Genomic DNA, 19,917 nt, shown 5'->3' with positions numbered 1-19,917 from the left:
TTAGTATTTCCAATAGAATAAAAGATAACCACATTGCTATGAGCGTTGGTCTTCAGAGGATCAGGGACAGATTGTATATTAGAAAGATATGAGTTGAGTTGATCGACTGACTCTTGACAAAGATCACATTGAAATTCTTTACAGTCTACAGGTTCAGTTTTTATGACTGACCTACAGTAATTCATATTACCCGTTTCCTTCATATCTTCATTTGTAGTTGGTTCAGTCTTGAAAGGTACATTACTAAATTCAGGGCAGCCATCCTCCAATTTACATGCACAAGATGATAAACTAGTAGCAGGTTGCTCGATCTTTATCATCTCTGTTTTATGATTATCCTTACACACCTCTTTAGGTTTTTGTTCCGCCATTTCTGAAATAAAAGTGCGATTTTAACTATAATAGCAAAGTAGTAAAACTAATGACGGAAGGAGGGGGGTTGAAAGTTGGCAAAAAGTGACTACACAATATGCCAACCACCCCTAATAAAGTAATAATTGCCTGAGCAACATATAATTGCTCGATCAACATGGTCGAAGCTCAATAACAGTGTTGGACAGAAACTGATCATGTAATTAGCCCGGCACTTTATTAAGTCCAAATATTACTTAGTCACCTTAAGAATGGGGAGTTTTGAAATTATTATAGGCTTTATAATAGTAAACCTACAGTGCATTGGTGAGTAAAATATAGGAGCTGGGAAACGATCAATAAATACAGCAACTGGGAAAAGAACAAAACAATTTGTGAAGATATTGATAAAACAAGAAACATTCGATTTAATTGTAAAGCTAAAATGTGCTTCAAGTACGATCATGACATCCGATTTAATGATATACTGAAAATAGATCAATTTTCATCTTTATAGTTATACCTTGTCATTCCAAGCTAATGTTATAGATATGATCGAGCAGCACTTTCAATAATTTAAATTATGTAAAGTCATAAAGTTGTACGTAAAATATAATATTTTAGATAACAATTCATTTGAGGTCTAGTCGACCATGCACCTCCCAAATATGGTCAATTAAATCACTTTTTGTTTTGCCTCTATAGCCACAGTAAATTTCACAGCCAAACGGTCGCAAATCTGGGTGATTCTTTTTGTGAGCAACAAGAAGACTTTCCGTTTCCGCTGTAAATTCGCATAATTCACATTTGAAATGTATTTCAGTTTGACTATGAGTCGACATATTTGTCTTTAAACTGGTGGATTTACTGCATTGGTAAAGATTCTCTCCATCGTGTTTTCGTTTGTGAGTCACCAGGATACTTTTAGTTGCAGCTGGGTAGCTACAGATATCACACTTGTGAGCTTGAGGTTTTTCTCCAGTGTGAGTCAACATATGTACCTTCAATATACTTGATTGATTAGCCATATAGTCACACAAACTACATGGATAAGGTTTCGCTCCAATGTGAGTCAACATATGTCTCTTCAATAAGCTTGATTGAGTAGCCCTATAGTCACACAAACTACAGGGGTAAGGTTTTTCTCCAGTGTGTGTTCGTTTGTGAATCACCAGTTTACTTTTACTTTCAGCAGAATAGCTACAGATATCACACTTGTGAGGATTTTCTCCAGTATGAGCAAACATATGTACCTTCAAATCGCTTGATCTTTTAGCTCTATAGTCACAAATATTGCATTTATATGGCTTCTCTCCAATGTGTGTTCGTTTGTGACTCATCAGATTACTTTTAGTTGCAGCAGAGTAGTAACAAATATCACACTTGTGAGGTTTCTCTCCAGTGTGAGTTAACATATGTTTCTTCAAATGGTTCGACTGTATAGCTCTATAGTCACACAAACTACAGGGGTAAGGTTTCTCTCCAGTGTGAGTTCGTTTGTGAATCACCAGATAACTTTTATTTGCAGCAGAGTAGTTACAAATATCACACTTGTGAGGTTTCTCTCGAGTGTGCGTCAACATATGTGTCTTCAAATCGTTTGATCTTTTAGCTCTATAGTCACAAATATTGCATTTATAAAGCTTCTCTACATTGTGTGTGCGTTTGTGACTCATCAGATTACTTTTAGTTGCAGCAGAGTAGTAACAAATATCACACTTGTGAGGTTTCTCTCCAGTGTGAGTTAACATATGTATCTTCAAAACGTCTGATCTGCCAGTTTTAAAGTCACACACGCTACAAGGATAAGGTTTTTCTCTATTATGAGTTCGTTTATGAGTGGTAAGATGTAAACTTTGTCCAGCTAAATGTTTACATATATGAGGGTTTGTCTTCAGAGGATCAGGGACACATTCCCCGTCAGAACGGAGTGAACTGGAATGATCGACTGACTCTTGACAAAGATCACATTGAAATTGTTTGCAGTCCATAGGTTCAGTTTTTATGACTAAGCTACAGGAATTCATATTACCCACTTCCTTTATATCTTCATCTGTAGAAGGTTCAGTCTTGAAGGGCTCATTACTAAATTCAGGGCAGCCATCCTCCAATTTACATGCACAAAATGATGAGCTCGCAGCAGGTTGTTCGATCTCTTTCATCTCTGTTTTAGGATTGTCCCAGTTCAACTATTCAGGTTCGTGTTCCGCCATTTCTGAGAAAAATAATGTCGATAAAAAATAATCTTGGGTTTTAAGTGACATAACTTGCACAAATCCAATTTAAATTTGTCTAAACTGCAAGTGAAAGCAACAACTACATTTGTAATATGCTTGCAAATCTTTAATTTCCCAAGAAACAGCTAGATGAAACAAATGGTGGCAAAATTCATAAATTCATCATATCAAGATATTTGTATGACGTTCAGAATTCGATTAAAAATAAACAAGAAAAATATAACTTACGAGAATAAAATATTTTAGATCAAATTGCTGCTATCAATATTGTTAACTAGCAGATATTTCACATTTTGCCCTCAACTTTCCCTACATGATAGTACATATTCAATCAAATCAAATCACTCTTGGTTTTCTCTTATATAGTCACAATACAATTCACAACAATGTGGTCACAAATCTGATCGGGCTACCGTGTGAGCAAGATGACCACTCTTCGGTAAAGCTTGGAGTTCATTGGAAACGTAATCGTGATATTGTTTTGCAGTATAAGACAAGACGTGGGAACAAAATTTAATTGACCGTTCTAATTAAAATTCTAAAGGGTTTATATCTAGCATGAGTCAGTATAGATATATATGTCTGTTCAAATCACTTGATATGTTGGCCCTATAGTCACACATACTGCAGGGGTAAGGTTTCTCTCCAGTGTGAGTTCGTCTGTAAGTCACCAGATTACTTTTAGTTGCAGCAGAATAGCTACAGATATCAAACGTGTGAGGTCTCTCTCCAGTGTGCATCAACATATATTTCTTCAAACCGCCTGATCTGTTAGTTTCAAAGTTACACAGGCTACACGGGTATGGTTTCTCACCAGTGTGAATTAACACACGTTTCTTTAAATGGTCCGACTGTATAGCTCTATAGTCACACAAGCTACAAGGATAAGGTTTTTCTCTATTATGAGTTGGTTTATGAGTGGTAAGATGTTCACTTTGTCCAGCTGAGTGTTTACATATATGAGGGTTGGTCTTCAGAGGATCAGGGACACATTCTCCGTCAGAACGGAGTGAACTGGAATGATCTACTGACTCTTGACAAAGATCACATTGAAATTGTTTACAGTCTACAGTTTCGGTTTTTATCATTAACCTACAGGAATTGATATAACCCATTTCCTTCATATCTTCATATTTTGTAGTTGGTTCAGTATTGAAGGGAAGATTACTAGATTCAGGGCAGCCATCCTCCCATTCACATGCACAAGATGATAAACTAGTAACAGGTTGCTAGATCTCTTTCATCTCTAATTTAAGATTGTCCTTGTCCAACTCTTTAGATTCTTGTTTCACCATTTCTGAAAGTAAAATATAAAATTGATTGAAAAATATTCTCAAGTTTAAGGGACATAAATTACACAGCAATAGCAGCAAATCTGGGGAAACTTTGAAATACACCAATTTGAAGCATTTAACCCCCCCTTAAAAATCACAGATTATGAATTTTAGTAATCTGAATATTTACATAGGTCCAAAAATGTCATAGCTTCATGATACTGCAACGAAAAAAATCTCAGAACATTTTGGTGCTGAGTTAGGTGGTTAAGTAGTCGAAAAATGACTGATTTGTTAGTGGACATTTTTTATACCTCTAACACCCAAACCCTTACTACAGTGAAGATATAAGTACTACAGTTAATATTGATGGTCATTATTGAACAAAAATGGTTCATTGACACATAGTTGAAGAAGGAAATTAAAAAAATTAATAAATGTGGTCTGTGGAGTGGTTTATTTGTTTATGTTATAGTGTACGCGTGCGCGCGCGCGTGCGCGCGTGCGCGTACTTAACCATCTGTAGGCCAACATATTTAGTCTAGGCTTAAATTCTTTATATATTATGTCACCACTATGGTGCCCAATACTTTTAGTGAAGGTTTGATGTAGAACAGTTAACCACCAACTGTGGTATATCAAAAAAACCATGTTTGTACGCGTGCGCGCGCGCGTGCGCGTACTTAACCACCTGGTATGGCACAGCATTGAAATATCACCATAATTTCAAAAGCAGAGGTCACCATTCAGGTGCCCAAAACTTTTGGCTATGGTCCCAATACCATAAAACCTTAGATGTGGCCTCAATGTGGTTAAAACATGTTTATTTTGGACTTTCGGTCAACAGAAGCCATCACAAATTAACCATTATTCAGCAACCTCCGAACTTTTTGTGCCTTATTTTGTTTTGAAATTTGATTATGAGAGATAGCTGGAGGATAATAAGTGATTTTAAAGATAATGTAACAAAATGTGTGGCCGTATGGTGGTTAAAACGACCAAAAACACTGATTTTGGTCAATTTTAGACCTTTATTAACCATGATGGACGCAACATAGGACTCAGCAATGTTTCTGGTCATATAAATGAGCAGGTAGTTATATCTAGATAATGTAGCATGGCCAGCTATAGCTTTACAAAGCTAATATGTGCTCTAAAAATGGTTAATTAGTGCAAATATAGGGTATTTTCGAGACATTTTAACCACCATAGCTGCACATTGATCGGAATGCATGAACTTGGGGTCAATTATGCATTTGCAAACAAATATACACTCATTTGGATAGCAAACCATTATCTGAAGTTCATATTGTGGTTAATTTTCACTTTAATAGATGCCTTGTTCAACAGCCTAGCAAGTAATATAGCCCTTTTAACCACTTTTATGACAACATTTCTTGATAACTTTTATCAAGACCCTTCAAATGTCCTTTGTTGACCATAAAATGTTGACTAAAATCATTAATAATGTTTTGATTGGTGGTTAACAACAAATTTTGACATTTTAACCATCTTTTTAGCACTTTTTACGAATATTAACCACCTCAAATCAATCATACTATTAAATTGCACATTTGTGATAAAAAATTATCATCCATGCACAAATGAACAACCACCACTATACATCTATAACCAGAGCAATATTTATAGCTCACCGTTCATCTTCCATTTAACCACCATTAGGACCACAAAATGCCCCCCATGAGGTTTGAAAACTTTTGTGATAGTTGCACCATGATATGATCTCAATATAATGACTACTCAGTTCATAATATCATATCTCAAAATGGTGGTTAACCCTAAAACTGGTATTTTAACCACCATAGTGGCCACATAGAGGATTCATTAACCTCAATTATTCAACATAACCGTACTGCAGTGTTTTGTGCACCAGAAAAACATCACTCCAACATTGAGATTAACCACAATGAGCTGCAACATAATGTTGAAGTCAACATACTCAAATTGTGTGAAAAAAGTCAATGTCCACCAAGTTTCCCCAGATTTGCTGCTATTGCTGTACACAAAGCCAAATTGAATTTGTTTGAACGGCAAGAGAAAGAAACTGTTTACAAATCTTAAATTTTCCAGGGACAGTCAGATGAGAAAAAACATCAAGGCAAAATTCTAAGATTTATTATATCAAGAAGAATGTTCAATTAAATCACTTTTAATAAAAGGTCGTTCGTTCACATATTACCTAATCACTAAGGGAAGAGAGGGGGTTCCTAAATTATTAAGCTAATGTAATTTAAACATACTACTTATGAGACAAAACTGAAAGCAGAAGAAGAAGGGGTTAAAAGTTTGCCATTGAAGTGATTACGCAATATAATTATATATTAACGACCCCTCATTGCCTGAGCAACATTCTCAAATAACAGAATTGGACTGAAACTAATTATGTAATGAGCCAGGCACTTTATACTAGGGGACATTGATATATTACTTAATCAATTTCAGAATTTTGAATTTTTAAATGATTATATAGGTTTATTTATATTAAACATGCAGTAAATTGGAAAGTTAAATATGGAAACTGGAAAAAGATCCATAAATAAATACAGCCGCTTGGAAAAGAATCTGTGAGACATTGATAAAACAAAAACGTTGAATTTAATTATAAAGCTCAAATGTACTTCAAGTACGATCATGACATCTGAAGTAACTATACTGACTACTGACTATTGACTATAAATCAGTTTTCATCTGTACATTTATACCATGTCATTTAAAGTTAATGTTATAGATGATGGACATTACTTTTAATAATTTAAATTATGTAAAGTCATAAAGTTGTACGTAAAATATAATTCTTTGGATCTAACAATTCATTTGAGGTCTACTAGACCATGCACCTGCCGAAAATGTTCAATTAAATCACTTTTGGTATTGCCTGTATAGCCACAGTAAATTTCACAGCCAAACGGTCGCAAATCTGGGTGGTTCTTTTTGTGGGCAACAAGAAGACTCTTCGTTACAGCTGAATATGAGCATAAATCACATTCAAAATGACTATGAGTAAACATATGACTCTTCAAATCGCTTGATCTGCTGGTCCTATAGTCACACAAACTACAGGGAAAAGGTTTCTCTCCAGTGTGAGTTCGTTTGTGACTCACCAGAGAACTTTTCCATTTAGCTGAGTAGGTACAAATATCACAGTTGTGAGTTTTCTCTCCAGTGTGAATAAACATATGTCTCTTCAAATGGCCTGATGTTTTAGTTTTAAAGTCACACAGGCTACAGGGGTAAGGTTTCTCTCCAGTGTGTGTCCGTTTGTGAATAACCAGATTATTTTTACTTGCAGCAGAATAGTTACATATATCACACTTGTGAGGTTTCTCTCCAGTGTGGGTTCGTTTGTGAATCACCAGTTTATTTTTACTTGCAGCAGAGTAGTTACAAATATCACACTTGTGAGGTTTCTCTCTGTGCGTCCACATATGTCTCTTCAAAACGTCTGATCTGCTAGTTTTAAAGTCACACAAACTACAGGGATAAGGTTTCTCACCAGTTTGAGTTAACACATGTTTCTTTAAATGGTCTGACTTTTTAGCTCTATAGTCACACAAGCTACAAGGATTAGGTTTTTCTCTATTATGAGATGGTTTATGTGTGGTAAGATGTACACTTTGTCCATCTGAGTGTTTACATATATGACTATGAAGGTTGGTCTCCAGAGGATCAGGGACACATTCTCCGTCAGAACGGAGTGAACTAGAATGATCTACTGACTCTTGACAAAGATTGCATTGAAATTGTTTACATTCCATAGGTTCAGTTTTCATGATGGAACGACATAAATTCATATAACCCACTTCCTTTATATCTTCATCTGTAGTAGGTTCGGTCTTGAAGGGAACATTACTAAATGTAGGGCAGCCATTCTCCAATTTGCATGCACAAGATGACGAGCTCGCAGCCGGTTGTTCGATCTCTATCAACTCTATTTTAAGATCATCCCAGGTCAACTCTTCTTGTTCCACCATTTCTGATAAAATAATATTGATTTAAAAATAAGTGACATAACTTGCACAAAACTTATTAAGTTATTTGAATTTGTCTGGACGGCAAGTGAAAGCAACATTTAATTTTAACATCTGTAAGTAAGAATTATAGATCTTAAATTTTCCAAGACACAGTCAGATGGGAAATATTATGATAGTAAAATAGTAAAATTTATTATATCAAAAGTTTGTAGTCCACTTCACGGACATTAAAATGAACGCTAGGGTTTCCAGCGTCCAATTAATATCCGCTCAAAAAAAGTCCGATAAGGTATTAACTGCTACATTAAACACAAGCTGTAAATTAGTGAGTAAAACATAGGAGCTGGGAAAGGATCAATAAATACAGCAACTGGGAAATGTGCAGCACAACACGGCAACAAACAGTAAACTTCGGCCATATCTGTCAAGATTATTCGTTCTTGTGACTCACACAATTGACACGTGGCCGCTTATTGATGATACATTATTGAGCAATATTATTACGATTGTACAACTAATGTAAACTTATGTTAAGGTATGAACAGCTAATTACAGAACACGATATTCAGACTTTCAGAACATCAGTGCGATTAGTTTCGTAATCGCACCAACTTGAACTATCCACTATGGTGTCGATGGTCCTCAAAACAGTGCGATTAGTTTATAATCGCACTCCCTGCCCTGTCACAAATTTCATCTAGCTCGGAGAAGGAAAACCCGAAAAAAATCCGGTGCGATTATGAAAAATATAAATAGAGTGTAGCCGTCAAATAAGCCTACAGTGGAGTAATACTAATATACAGGGTGGCCCAAAAGTAACTACTCACACGCAACCCTTTAATAACTCACGTAATTGGTATCAGAATTTCTTAAAAATTTCAGAGAATATAGATATGGGTCAAACTTAAATTTCCAGAAATTCTCGTGAACTTTCATCGATTACAGAGGGTGTGGCACACCACTCCCTATTTTTCTCTTTTGTCACCATAAAGTGAGACATTTTTGAGTTAGGAACTTCAAAATTTCCAGACACCTGTGGTTTGATAATTGAAGTGCTTTCCCAATATTTCAAGTTTGTTGTTTACAACTAAACCGAGTTATGACCATTTTAAAATCTGGCGGATACATGATCTCGCAGTCGCACTTAATCTGTGATTTCTTCACTCAATCAATGGTCTGATTGGTTAGAACCTGCTCAAAGTCATAGGACAACAGTCTACAGGTTCAGTTTTTATGATTAACCTACAGGAATTCATATTACCCATTTCCTTCATATCTTCATTTGTAGAAGGTTCAGTCTTGAAGGGCTCATTACTAAATTCAGGGCAGCCATCCTCCAATTTACATGCACAAGATGATGAGCTAGCATCAGGTTGTTCGATCTCTTTCATTTCTGTTTTAGGATTGTCCCTTTTCAACTCTTCAGGTTCTTGTTCCGCCATTTCTGAGAAAAATAATGTCAATAAAAAATAATCTTGGGTTTTAAGTGACATAACTTGCACAAAGCCAATTTAAATTTTCTAAACTGCAAGTGAAAGCAACAACTACATTTGTAATATGCTAGAGAAACAGCTAGATGAAACAAATGGCAAAATTGATAAATTTATTATATCAAGATATTTGTATGACTTTCAGAATTCGATTAAAAATAAACTTAAGAAAAAGATAACTTACGAGAATAAAATATTTCAGACCAAATTGCTGCTATCAATATTGCTAACTAGCAGATATTTCACATTTTGCTCTCAACTTTCCCTACATAGTTCATATTCAATCAAATCAAACCACTCTTGGTTTTCTCTTATATAGTCACAATAAAGTTCACAACAAAATGGTCACAAATCTGATCGGGCTACCGTGTGAGGCTGTGGTGAGCAAGATGACCACTTTTCGGTAAAGCTTTGAGTTCATTGGAATCGTAATCGTGATATTGTTCTGCAGTTTTGTGTCAAATCTGGTCGCAAAACTGAGCCGTGGAACTGGGCTGTTACTCTGCAGTTCCACGGCTCAGTTTTGCAACCAGATTTGCTCACATTTTTTCTCACATTTTTGCGACCGGAAATGAAATTCAAAAATATTTCTCCGCACGGAGAAATATTTTTGAAATGACCCAAAACTCCGTGAAAGCAGTTTTAACCTGGGCGCTCGCGTGGGAAATTTCATTATAATGCACCCACGTGCGCGCGCAAATCTGCGTGCAAATACCAACCTGCATGGGAACCTACATTGTAAACAAAACTGCCTTCGCGGAGTTTTGCCTTTCAAAACTCTTTTCGCGGAGTCTTGTGTCAAATCTGGTCGCAAAACTGAGTCGTGGAACTGGACTGTAACAGCCCATTTACACTGCTCAGTTTTGTGACCAGATTTGACACAAAACTCCGAGAAAAGAGTTTTGAAAGGCAAGACTCCGCGAAGGCAGTTTTGTTTACAATGTACGTTCCCACAGTTGGTATTTGCACGCAGATTTGCGCGCGCACGTGGGTGCATTATAATGAAATTTCCCACGCGAGCGCCCAGGTTAAACTGCTTTCACAGAGTTTTGGGTCATATCAAAAATATTTCTCCATGCAGAGAAATATTTTTGAATTTAGTTTCCGGTCGCAAAAATGTGAGAAAAAATGTGAGCAAATCTGGTTGCAAAACTGAGCCGTGGAACTGCAGGGTAATACAAGACGTGGGAACAAAATTTAATTGACCGTTCTAATTCAAATTCTAAAGGGTTTATATCTAGTATGAGTCAGCATATGTCTGTTCAAATCTCTTGATTTTTTGGCCCTATAGTCACACAAACTGCAGGGATAAGGTTTCTCACCAGTGTGAGTTCGTTTGTGTTCAGTGAGGTGGGAATTTTGTCTTGCAGAGTAGGAACAAATATCACATTTATAAGGTTTCTCTCCAGTGTGAGTAAACATATGTACCTTCAAATATCTTTTTTGTCTAGCCCTATAGTCACACAAACTACAGGGGTAAGGTTTTTCTCCAGTGTGAGTTCGTTTGTGAAGCACCAGAGTACTTTTAGTTGCAGCAGAGTAGTTACAAATATCACACTTGTGAGGTTTCTCTCCAGTATGTGTTCGTTTGTGAATCAACAGAGAACTTTTACATACAGCCGAGTAGTTACAAATATCACACTTGTGCATGTGAGGTTTCTCTCCAGTGTGTGTAAACATATGTCTCTTCACAACACCTGATGTTTTAGCCCTGTAGTCACACAAACTGCAGGGATAAGGTTTCTCTCCAGTATGAGTCCGTTTATGAGCAGTAAGATGGGCATTTTGTCTTGCAGAGTAGGTACAAATATCGCATTTATAAAGTTTTTCTCCCGTATGAGTCAATATATCTTTCTTTAATTGGCTTGATTTGTTAGCCCTATATTCACGCAAACTGTCAGTTTCAGATTTCTCTCCGGTGTGATTTGACATACGCTTCTTTAAGTTGAGTCCAGACCCAGAAAGATTAGTATTTCCGATAGATTGAGAGATAACCACATTGCTATGAGGGTTGGTCTTCAGAGGATCAGGGACAGATTGTACATTAGAAAGAGATGAGTTAGGTTGATCGACTGAATCTTGACAGAGATCACATTGAAATTCTTTACAGTCTACAGGTTCAGTTTTTATGACTGACCTGCAGTAATTCATATAACCCATTTCCTTCATATCTTCATTTGTAGTTGGTTCAGTCTTGAAAAGAACATTACTAAATTCAGGGCAGCCATCCTCCAATTTACATGCACTAGATGATAAACTAGTAGCAGGTTGCTCGATCTTAATAATCTCTGTTTTATGATTATCCTTGCGCAACTCTTTAGGTTTTTGTTCCGCCATATCTGAAATAAAAGTGTAATTTTAACTATAATAGCAAAGTAGTAAAACTAATGACGGAAGGAGGGGGGGGGGTTGAAAGTTGAAAAGTGATTAAACAATATGCCAACCACCCCTAATAATTGCCTGAGCAACATATAATTGCTCGAGCAACATGGTCGAAGCTCAATAACAGTGTTGGACTGATCATGTTATTAGCCCGGCACTTTATTTAGTTCAAATATTACTTAGTCACCTTAAAAATAAGGAGTTTTAAAATTATTATAGGCTATATAATAGTAAACACACAGTGCATTTGTGAGTAAAATATAATAGGAGCTTGGAAACGATCAACAAATACAGCAACTGGGAAAAGAACAAGACAATTTGTGAAGATATTGATAAAACAAGAAACATTCGATTTAATTGTAAAGCTAAAATGTGCTTCAAGTACGATCATGACATCCGATTTAATGATATACTGAGTATAGATCAATTTTCATCTTTATAGTTATACCTTGTCATTCCAAACTAATGTTATAGATGATCGCGCAGCACTTTCAACAATTTAAATTATGTAAAATCATAAAGTTGTACGTAAAATATAATTTTTTAGATAACAATTCATTTGAGGTCTAGTCGACCATGCACCTCCCAAATATGGTCAATTAAATCACTTTTTGTTTTGCCTCTATAGCCACAGTAAATTTCACAGCCAAACGGTCGCAAATCTGGGTGGTTCTTTTTGTGAGCAACAAGAAGACTTTCCGTTTCCGCTGAAAATTCGCATAATTCACATTTGAAATGTATTTCAGTTTGACTATGAGTCGACATATTTGTCTTTAAACTGGTGGATTTACTGCATTGGTAAAGTTTCTCTCCATCGTGTTTTCGTTTGTGAGTCACCAGGATACTTTTAGTTGCAGCTGGGTAGCTACAGATATCACACTTGTGAGGTTTTTTTCCAGTGTGAGTAAACATATGTTTCTTCAATAAGCTTGATTGAGTAGCCCTATAGTCACACAAACTACAGGGGTAAGGTTTTTCTCCAGTGTGAATCAACATATGTCTCTTCAATAAGCTTGATTGAGTAGCCCTATAGTCACACAAACTACAGGGGTAAGGTTTTTCTCCAGTGTGTGTTCGTTTGTGAATCAATAGTTTACTTTTACTTTCAGCAGAATAGCTACAGATGTCACACTTGTGAGGATTTTCTCCAGTATGAGCAAACATATGTACCTTCAAATCGCTTGATCTTTTAGCTCTATAGTCACAAATATTGCATTTATATGGCTTCTCTCCAATGTGTGTTCGTTTGTGACTCATCAGATTACTTTTAGTTGCAGCAGAGTAGTAACAAATATCACACTTGTGAGGTTTCTCTCCAGTGTGAGTTAACATATGTTTCTTCAAATGGTTCGACTGTATAGCTCTATAGTCACACAAACTACAGGGGTAAGGTTTCTCTCCAGTGTGAGTTCGTTTGTGAATCACCAGATAACTTTTAGTTGCAGCAGAGTAGTAACAAATATCACACTTTTGAGGTTTCTCTCGAGTGTGCGTCAACATATGTCTATTCAAAACGTCTGATCTGCTAGTTTTAAAGTCACACAAGCTACAAGGATAAGATTTTTCTCTATTATGAGTTGGTTTATGAGTGGTAAGATGTAAACTTTGTCCAGCTAAATGTTTACATATATGAGGGTTGGTCTTCAGAGGATCAGGGACACATTCCCCGTCAGAACGGAGTGAACTGGAATGATCGACTGACTCTTGACAAAGATCACATTGAAATTGTTTGCAGTCCATAGGTTCAGTTTTTATGACTAAGCTATAGGGATTCATATTACCCACTTCCTTTATATCTTTATCTGTAGAAGGTTCAGTCTTGAAGGGCTCATTACTAAATTCAGGGCAGCCATCCTCCAATTTACATGCACAAGATGATGAGCTAGCATCAGGTTGTTCGATCTCTTTCATTTATGTTTTAGGATTGTCCCTGTTCAACTGTTCAGGTTCTTGTTCCGCCATTTCTGAGAAAAATAATGTCGATAAAAAATAATCTTGGGTTTTAAGTGTCATAACTTGCACAAAGCCAATTTAAATTTTCTAAACTGCAAGTGAAAGCAACAACTACATTTGTAATATGCTTACTAATCTTTAATTTCACAAGAAACAGCTAGATGAAACAAATGGCAAAATTGATAAATTTATTATATCAAGATATTTGTATGACTTTCAGAATTCGATTAAAAATAAACTTAAGAAAAAGATAACATACGAGAATAAAATATTTTAGACCAAATTGCTGCTATCAATATTGCTAACTAGCAGATATTTCACATTTTGCTCTCAACTTTCCCTACATAGTTCATATTCAATAAAATCAAACCACTCTTGGTTTTCTCTTATATAGTCACAATAAAGTTCACAACAATAAGGTCACAAATTTGATCGGGCTACCGTGTGAGGCTGTGGTGAGCAAGATGACCACTTTTCGGTAAAGCTTGGAGTTCATTGGAATCGTAATCGTGATATTGTTCTGCAGTTTTGTGTCAAATCTGGTCGCAAAACTGAGCCGTGGAACTGGGCTGTTACAGCCCATTTCCACTGCTCAGTTTTGCGACCAGATTTGACACAAAACTCCGAGAAAAGAGTTTTGAAAGGCAAAACTCCGCGAAGGCAGTTTTGTTTACAATGTACGTTCCCACGGTTGGTTTTGAACGCAGATTTGCGCGCGCACGTGGGCGCATTATAATGAAATGCGGAGAAATATTTTTGAATTTCATTTCCGGTCAGAAAAATGTAAGAAAAAATGTGAGCAAATCTGGTTGCAAAACTGAGCCGTGGAACTGCAGGGTAAGACAAGACGTGGGAACAAAATTTAATTGACCGTTCTCATTCAAATTCTAAAGGGTTTATATCTAGTATGAATCAGCATATGTCTGTTCAAATCGCTTGATTTTTTGGCCCTATAGTCACACAAACTGCAGGGATAAGGTTTCTCACCAGTGTGAGTTCGTTTGTGTTCAGTGAGGTGGGAATTTTGTCTTGCAGAGTAGGAACAAATATCACATTTATAAGGTTTCTCTCCAGTATGAGTCATCATATGTTTCTTTAATTGGCTTTGTTGTCTAGCCCAATAGTCACACAAACTACAGGGGTAAGGTTTCTCTCCAGTGTGAGTTCGTTTGTGAATCACCAGTTTACTTTTACTTGCAGCAGAGTAAGAACAAAAATCACATTTATAAGGTTTTTCTCCAGTATGAGTCAACATATGTTTCTTAAATTGGCTTGATTGGCTAGCTCTATAGTCACACAAGTTACATGGGTAAGGTTCCTCGCCAGTGTGAGTTCGTTTGTGAATCACCAGATAACTTTTTCTTGCAGCAGAGTAGTTACAAATATCACACTTGTGCGGTTTCTCACCAGTGTGAGTAAACATATGTGACTTCAAAAGACCTGATCTGTTGGCCCTATAGTCACACAAACTGCAGGGGTAAGGTTTCTCTCCAGTGTGCGTCAACATATGTCTATTCAATAAGCTTGACTGAGAAGCCCTATAGTCACACAAACTACATGGATAAGGTTTCTCTCCAGTGTGTGTCAACATATGTATCTTCAAATCGCTTGATTGGCTGGCTTTATAGTCACACAAACTGCAGGGATAAGGTTTCTCTCTATATCTAGTGTGAGTCAACATATGTATCTTCAAATCGCTTGATTGGCTGGCTTTATAGTCACACAAACTGCAGGGATAAGGGTTCTCTAAAGTATGAGTCAACATATCTTTCTTTAATTGGCTTGATTGGCTAGCCCTAAATTCACGCAAACTGCCAGTGTCAGATTTCTCTCCGGTGTGAGTTGACATATGCTTCTTCTGAAATTCTTTACAGTCCATAGGTTCAGTTTTTATGACTGACGTACAGTAATTCATATTACCCAATTCCTTTATATCTTCATTTTCGGTAGGTTCAGTCTTAAAGGGAGCATTACTAAATTCAGTGCAGCCATTCTCCAATTTACATGCACAAGATGATGAGCTAACAGCAGGTTGCTCGATCTTTATCATCTCTGTTTTTAGATTATCCCTGGTCAACTCTGTAGGTTCTTGTTTCGCCATTTCTGAAAATTAAATATAAAATTGATTTAAAAATATTTTCGAGTTTAAGGGACATAAATTACACAAAGCCAATTTGAATTTGTGTCAACGGCACGCGAAAGCAAAATTTAACATCTGTGTATAAGACTTATTTAAGACTTATATATAAGACTGTATATAAGACTTATAAATCTTAAATTTCCCAAGGACAGTAAAATGAGAAATATCACGGTAAAATTCCAAGATTTATTATATCAGGAAGTTTGTTCAATTAAATCACTTTTAATAAAATGATAATATTAATAAAGTCGTTCACATATTACTGAGGGGAGGGGAGGGAGGGGGTTTCTAAATTATTATGCTCGTGTAATTTTAACATATTACTTATGAGTAAAACTGATAAGAGAAGGGGGGGGGGGGTTAAAAGTTTGCCATTGAAGTGATCACGCAATATGTATTAAAGACCCCTCATTGCCTGAGCAACATGCTCGAAGCTCAATATGAATAACAGTGTTGGACTGAAACTAATTATGTAATGAGCCAGGCACTTTATATTAGGGGACATTCAAATATTACTTAATCACATTCAGAATTTCGAATTTTGAAATGATTATAGGTCTATCTATATATAAAACACGCAGTAAATTAGTAAGTTAAATATGGAAACTGGAAAACGATCAATAAATAAATACAGGCGCTGGGAAAAGACAATTTGTGAGACATTGACAAAACAAAAAAACTTTGAATTTAATTATAAAGCTAAAATGTACTTCAAGTACGATCATGACATCCGAAGTAACTATACTGACTACTGACTATTGACTATAAGTATAAATCAGTTTTCGTCTGTACATTTTTACGGCAATTCGGTAATGTAGCTACGCACGGTTAAGGCACAGTTAGGGCACAAGGGTTACATAAGGCACGGTTGAGGCAATGTTAAGGCACGGCTAACGCACAAACTGCCCATAAGCAACCATTATGCTCGCTTAAGGCAAGGTTAACGCACGGTTAGAGCACAGCTAGAGCACAGCTAAAACAGGGTAACCCCGATATATAATTTCTGACTTGTGAGATTTTCACTTCAGGTTACAGATGATCGGGCAGTACTTTTAATAATTTAAATTATTTGGTAACTATACTGACTACTGACTATAAATCAGTTTTCATCTGTACATTTATACCATGTCATTTGAAGTTAATGTTATAGATGATGGACAGTACTTTTAATAATTTAAATTATTTAAAGTCATAAAGTTGTACGTAAAATATAATTTTTTGGATCTAAAAATTCATTTGAGGTCTACTAGACCATGCACCTCCCGAATATGTTCAATTAAATCACTTTTGGTTATGCCTTTATAGCCACAGTAAATTTCACAGCCAAACGGTCGCAAATCTGGGTGGTTCTTTTTGTGAGCAACAAGAAGACTCTTCGTTACAGCTGAATATTCGCATAAATCACATTTAAAATGTATTTCAGTTTGACTATGAGTCGACATATTTGTCTTTAAACTGATGGATTTACTGCATTGGTAAAGTTTCTCTCCAGTGTGTTTTCGTTTGTGAATAACCAGATTAACTTGCAGCAGAATATTTACAAATAACACACTTGTGAGGTTTCTCTCCATGCGTCAACATATGTCTCTTCAAATGGTCTGATCTGCTAGTTTTAAAGTCACACAAACTACAGGGAAAAGGTTTCTCTCCAGTGTGAGTTCGTTTGTGAATCACCAGTTTACTTTTAGTTGCAGCAGAATAGTTACAAATATCACACTTGTGAGGTTTCTCTCCAGTGTGAGCAAACATATGTACCTTCAAATGGTCTGATCTGCTAGTTTTAAAGTCACACAAACTACAGGGATAAGGTTTCTCACCAGTGTGAGATAACATATGTTTCTTCAAATGGTCTGACTTTTTAGCTCTATAGTCACACAAGCTACAAGGATAAGGTTTTTCTCTGTTATAAGTTGGTTTATGAGTGGTAAGATGTAAACTTTGTCCAGCTAAATGTTTACATAAATGAGGGTTGGTCTTCAGAGGATCAGGAACACATTCCCCGTCAGAACGGAGTGAACTGGAATGATCGACTGACTCTTGACAAAGATCACATTGAAATTGTTTGCAGTCCATAGGTTCAGTTTTCATGACTAAGCTACAGGAATTCATATTACGCACTTCCTTCATATCTTCATTTGTAGAAGGTTCAGTCTTGAAGGGCTCATTACTAAATTCAGGGCAGCTATCCTCCAATTTACATGCACAAGATGATGAGCTAGCAGCAGGTTGTTCGATCTCTATCATCTCTATTTTAAGATTATCCTTGCGCAACTCTTTAGGTTCTTCTTCTGCCATTTCTAAAAATAAAACATAACATTGATTAAAATACTCTTGGGTGTTAAGGGGCATAACTTGCACAAAACCAATTTGAATTGGTCTAAACTGTAAGTGAATGAAACAACTGCATTTGTTATGCTTAAAAATGTTAATCTTCCCAAGAGACAGTCAGATGAAACAAATGGTGGTAAAATTGATAAAGTTATTATATCAACAGATTTGTACGACTTTCAAAATTTGATTTTTTAAACAAGAAAAATATAAGGTACAGGAATAATATTTTGTAGATGAAATGCCTGCTAAACAGTTAAAATAAAATCCATTAGAAATTAAGCTCGTTAGTATTCTTTCGATTATCAATAACTTACAGTGTACTAACTGAAATTTTACACGAGATTTTCATCATTTTCGGGGATGTTCTGGATTTGCTGGCTATTTTTAACATATTCAATTAAATCATCCTTGGTTTTCTCTAATATGGGCAAACTACATTTCGCATCAATGTGGTCACAAATCTGATCGGGCTACCTTGTCGGTAAAGCTGAGATTTCATTCGAATTGTTGTCGTAGTAATTTTCTCCAGTATAAGTAAACACGTTTCGTTTCTAATTCTGAAGGAGTTCGCTTTCTATCCAGTGTGAGTTCGTTTGTGAATCACCAGATTGCTTTTAAATGCAGCAGAGTGGTTACAAATATCACACTTGTCAGGATTCTCTCCAGTATGAGTCAACATATATTTCTTTAAATAGTCCGATTGGCTAGCTCTATAGTTACACAAGCTACTGAAGGGTAAGGTTTTTCTCAAGTATGATTCAACATATATCTTTTCAAATCGCCTGATCTGTTAGTTTCAAAGTCACACTACTACAGGGGTAAGGTTTCTTACCAGTGTGAGTAAACATATGTCTCTTCAATGAGCTTGATTGGCTTGCCCTGTAGTACTAGTTACACAAACTACGGGGTAAGGCTTTTCTCCGATGTGACTTCGTTTGTGAGTCACCAAATTACTTTTAGTTGCAACAGAAAAGCTACAAATATGGGGTCGTTATTACGTAATCAGCTGAGGGGGGGGGGGTTTCCGAATGATTACGCTAGTGTAATTTTGACACAGTAGTTATGTGTAAAACTGATAACGGAGGAGGGGTAAAAATGTTCCAAAAAATGATTACGCAATATGTGAACCACCCCAGATCACACTTGTGAGGTTTCTCTCTAGTGTGAGTATCAAAATCGCTTGGTTTGATAGCCCTATGGTCACAAACACTGCACATGCAGGGCTAAGATTTTTTTACTGTGTAAGTTCGTTTATGAGTGGTAAGATGTACTCATGTACCAGTGCTATTTGTCCAACTGAGTATTTACTCTAATGAAGGTTGGTCTTCGCAGGGGATCAGGGACAGATTGTCCATCAGAAAGAGATGAGCTGGGTTGACTGGTTGGATTTCCATTACATTGCCATGCTTGAGTTTGACCGCCAAGGCCCAAGAGGTTCATTTTTCGCTGTCGTATCACAAAATTCCGCTGTATCTTCTGCAGTCAATACTTCAATTTTAGTACCTTCACTGTTTAAAAAATAATTCTGCAGCTCCAATCTCCATTCCCTAGTTGAAAATGTTCGGCAGTTGAATCTTCGGACTTTGTCTCGAGGTCAAGGTGATATTTTGAACCATCCTCAAACTTGGACGCATAATTTGTAATTAGGATTGTGCTTGATTGAAAGGTGTCTGATAAATCTTGTTTGATGAACTCCCCCACGATTTCATGTCCACATTATGTCATTCTGAATGATGGTGTAATTATTACGAAATAGAGTTGACGTGT

General features: G+C 36.3%; 6 protein-coding genes and 1 long non-coding RNA gene across 7 annotated transcripts; all 7 read right to left on the bottom strand.

Annotated features, from left to right (window-relative positions):
- Positions 1-903: 903 nt before the first annotated feature.
- Positions 904-2,102, bottom strand: LOC134818929 (zinc finger protein 271-like). Its single transcript, XM_063828685.1, has one exon. The coding sequence runs from the start codon at positions 2,100-2,102 to the stop codon at positions 984-986; it is 1,119 nt and encodes a 372-aa protein (XP_063684755.1). The 3' UTR covers positions 904-983.
- A 1,715-nt stretch (positions 2,103-3,817) lies between these two features.
- On the bottom strand, positions 3,818-9,296 carry LOC134818842 (zinc finger protein 596-like). The gene is made up of 3 exons (XM_063828566.1): positions 9,116-9,296; positions 7,167-7,856; positions 3,818-3,885 (listed from the first exon to the last, which is right to left on the bottom strand). Exons 1-3 carry the CDS (start codon positions 9,294-9,296, stop codon positions 3,818-3,820), a joined length of 939 nt encoding a protein of 312 aa, XP_063684636.1.
- Positions 9,297-10,410: 1,114 nt separating this feature from the next.
- Positions 10,411-11,682, bottom strand: LOC134814520 (zinc finger protein 239-like). Its single transcript, XM_063822681.1, has one exon. The coding sequence runs from the start codon at positions 11,679-11,681 to the stop codon at positions 10,560-10,562; it is 1,122 nt and encodes a 373-aa protein (XP_063678751.1). The 5' UTR covers position 11,682; the 3' UTR covers positions 10,411-10,559.
- Positions 11,683-11,968: 286 nt separating this feature from the next.
- Positions 11,969-13,604, bottom strand: LOC134814513 (zinc finger protein OZF-like). The gene has a single exon (XM_063822668.1). It carries the CDS (start codon positions 13,500-13,502, stop codon positions 12,282-12,284), a length of 1,221 nt encoding a protein of 406 aa, XP_063678738.1. The 5' UTR covers positions 13,503-13,604; the 3' UTR covers positions 11,969-12,281.
- An 879-nt stretch (positions 13,605-14,483) lies between these two features.
- Positions 14,484-15,780, bottom strand: LOC134818763 (zinc finger protein 271-like). The gene has a single exon (XM_063828441.1). It carries the CDS (start codon positions 15,778-15,780, stop codon positions 14,560-14,562), a length of 1,221 nt encoding a protein of 406 aa, XP_063684511.1. The 3' UTR covers positions 14,484-14,559.
- Positions 15,781-17,337: 1,557 nt separating this feature from the next.
- On the bottom strand, positions 17,338-18,114 carry LOC134818670 (zinc finger protein ZFP2-like). Its single transcript, XM_063828340.1, has one exon. The coding sequence runs from the start codon at positions 18,112-18,114 to the stop codon at positions 17,338-17,340; it is 777 nt and encodes a 258-aa protein (XP_063684410.1).
- A 522-nt stretch (positions 18,115-18,636) lies between these two features.
- LOC134820443 (uncharacterized) lies at positions 18,637-19,876 on the bottom strand. Its single transcript, XR_010160889.1, has 2 exons — positions 19,459-19,876; positions 18,637-18,707 (listed from the first exon to the last, which is right to left on the bottom strand). It is a non-coding gene; the product is annotated as an uncharacterized LOC134820443 (long non-coding RNA).
- Positions 19,877-19,917: the final 41 nt, after the last annotated feature.

The sequence above is a fragment of the Bolinopsis microptera genome, chromosome 1 (genome assembly GCF_026151205.1).
Source record: "Bolinopsis microptera isolate Bmic1 chromosome 1, MBARI_Bmic_1.0, whole genome shotgun sequence".
Taxonomy (NCBI): domain Eukaryota; kingdom Metazoa; phylum Ctenophora; class Tentaculata; order Lobata; family Bolinopsidae; genus Bolinopsis; species Bolinopsis microptera.
The sequence above is the reverse complement of the archived record's forward strand: the minus strand, read 5'-3'. Positions and strand labels throughout refer to the sequence as shown.

Coding starts and splice junctions, on each gene's coding strand:
- LOC134818929 (XM_063828685.1), bottom strand. CDS start 2,102: ATGTTAACTCACACTGGAGAGAAACCTCACAAGTGTGATATTTGTTAC.
- LOC134818842 (XM_063828566.1), bottom strand. CDS start 9,296: ATGGCGGAACAAGAACCTGAAGAGTTGAAAAGGGACAATCCTAAAACA. Junction 7,857..9,115: donor TGAAGATATGAAGGAAATGG/GTAATATGAATT, acceptor TTATTTTATCAG/AAATGGTGGAACAAGAAGAG. Junction 3,886..7,166: donor ATGTAACTATTCTGCTGCAA/GTAAAAATAATC, acceptor TTTTACTTTCAG/AAATGGTGAAACAAGAATCT.
- LOC134814520 (XM_063822681.1), bottom strand. CDS start 11,681: ATGGCGGAACAAAAACCTAAAGAGTTGCGCAAGGATAATCATAAAACA.
- LOC134814513 (XM_063822668.1), bottom strand. CDS start 13,502: ATGAATCCCTATAGCTTAGTCATAAAAACTGAACCTATGGACTGCAAA.
- LOC134818763 (XM_063828441.1), bottom strand. CDS start 15,780: ATGGCGAAACAAGAACCTACAGAGTTGACCAGGGATAATCTAAAAACA.
- LOC134818670 (XM_063828340.1), bottom strand. CDS start 18,114: ATGGCAGAAGAAGAACCTAAAGAGTTGCGCAAGGATAATCTTAAAATA.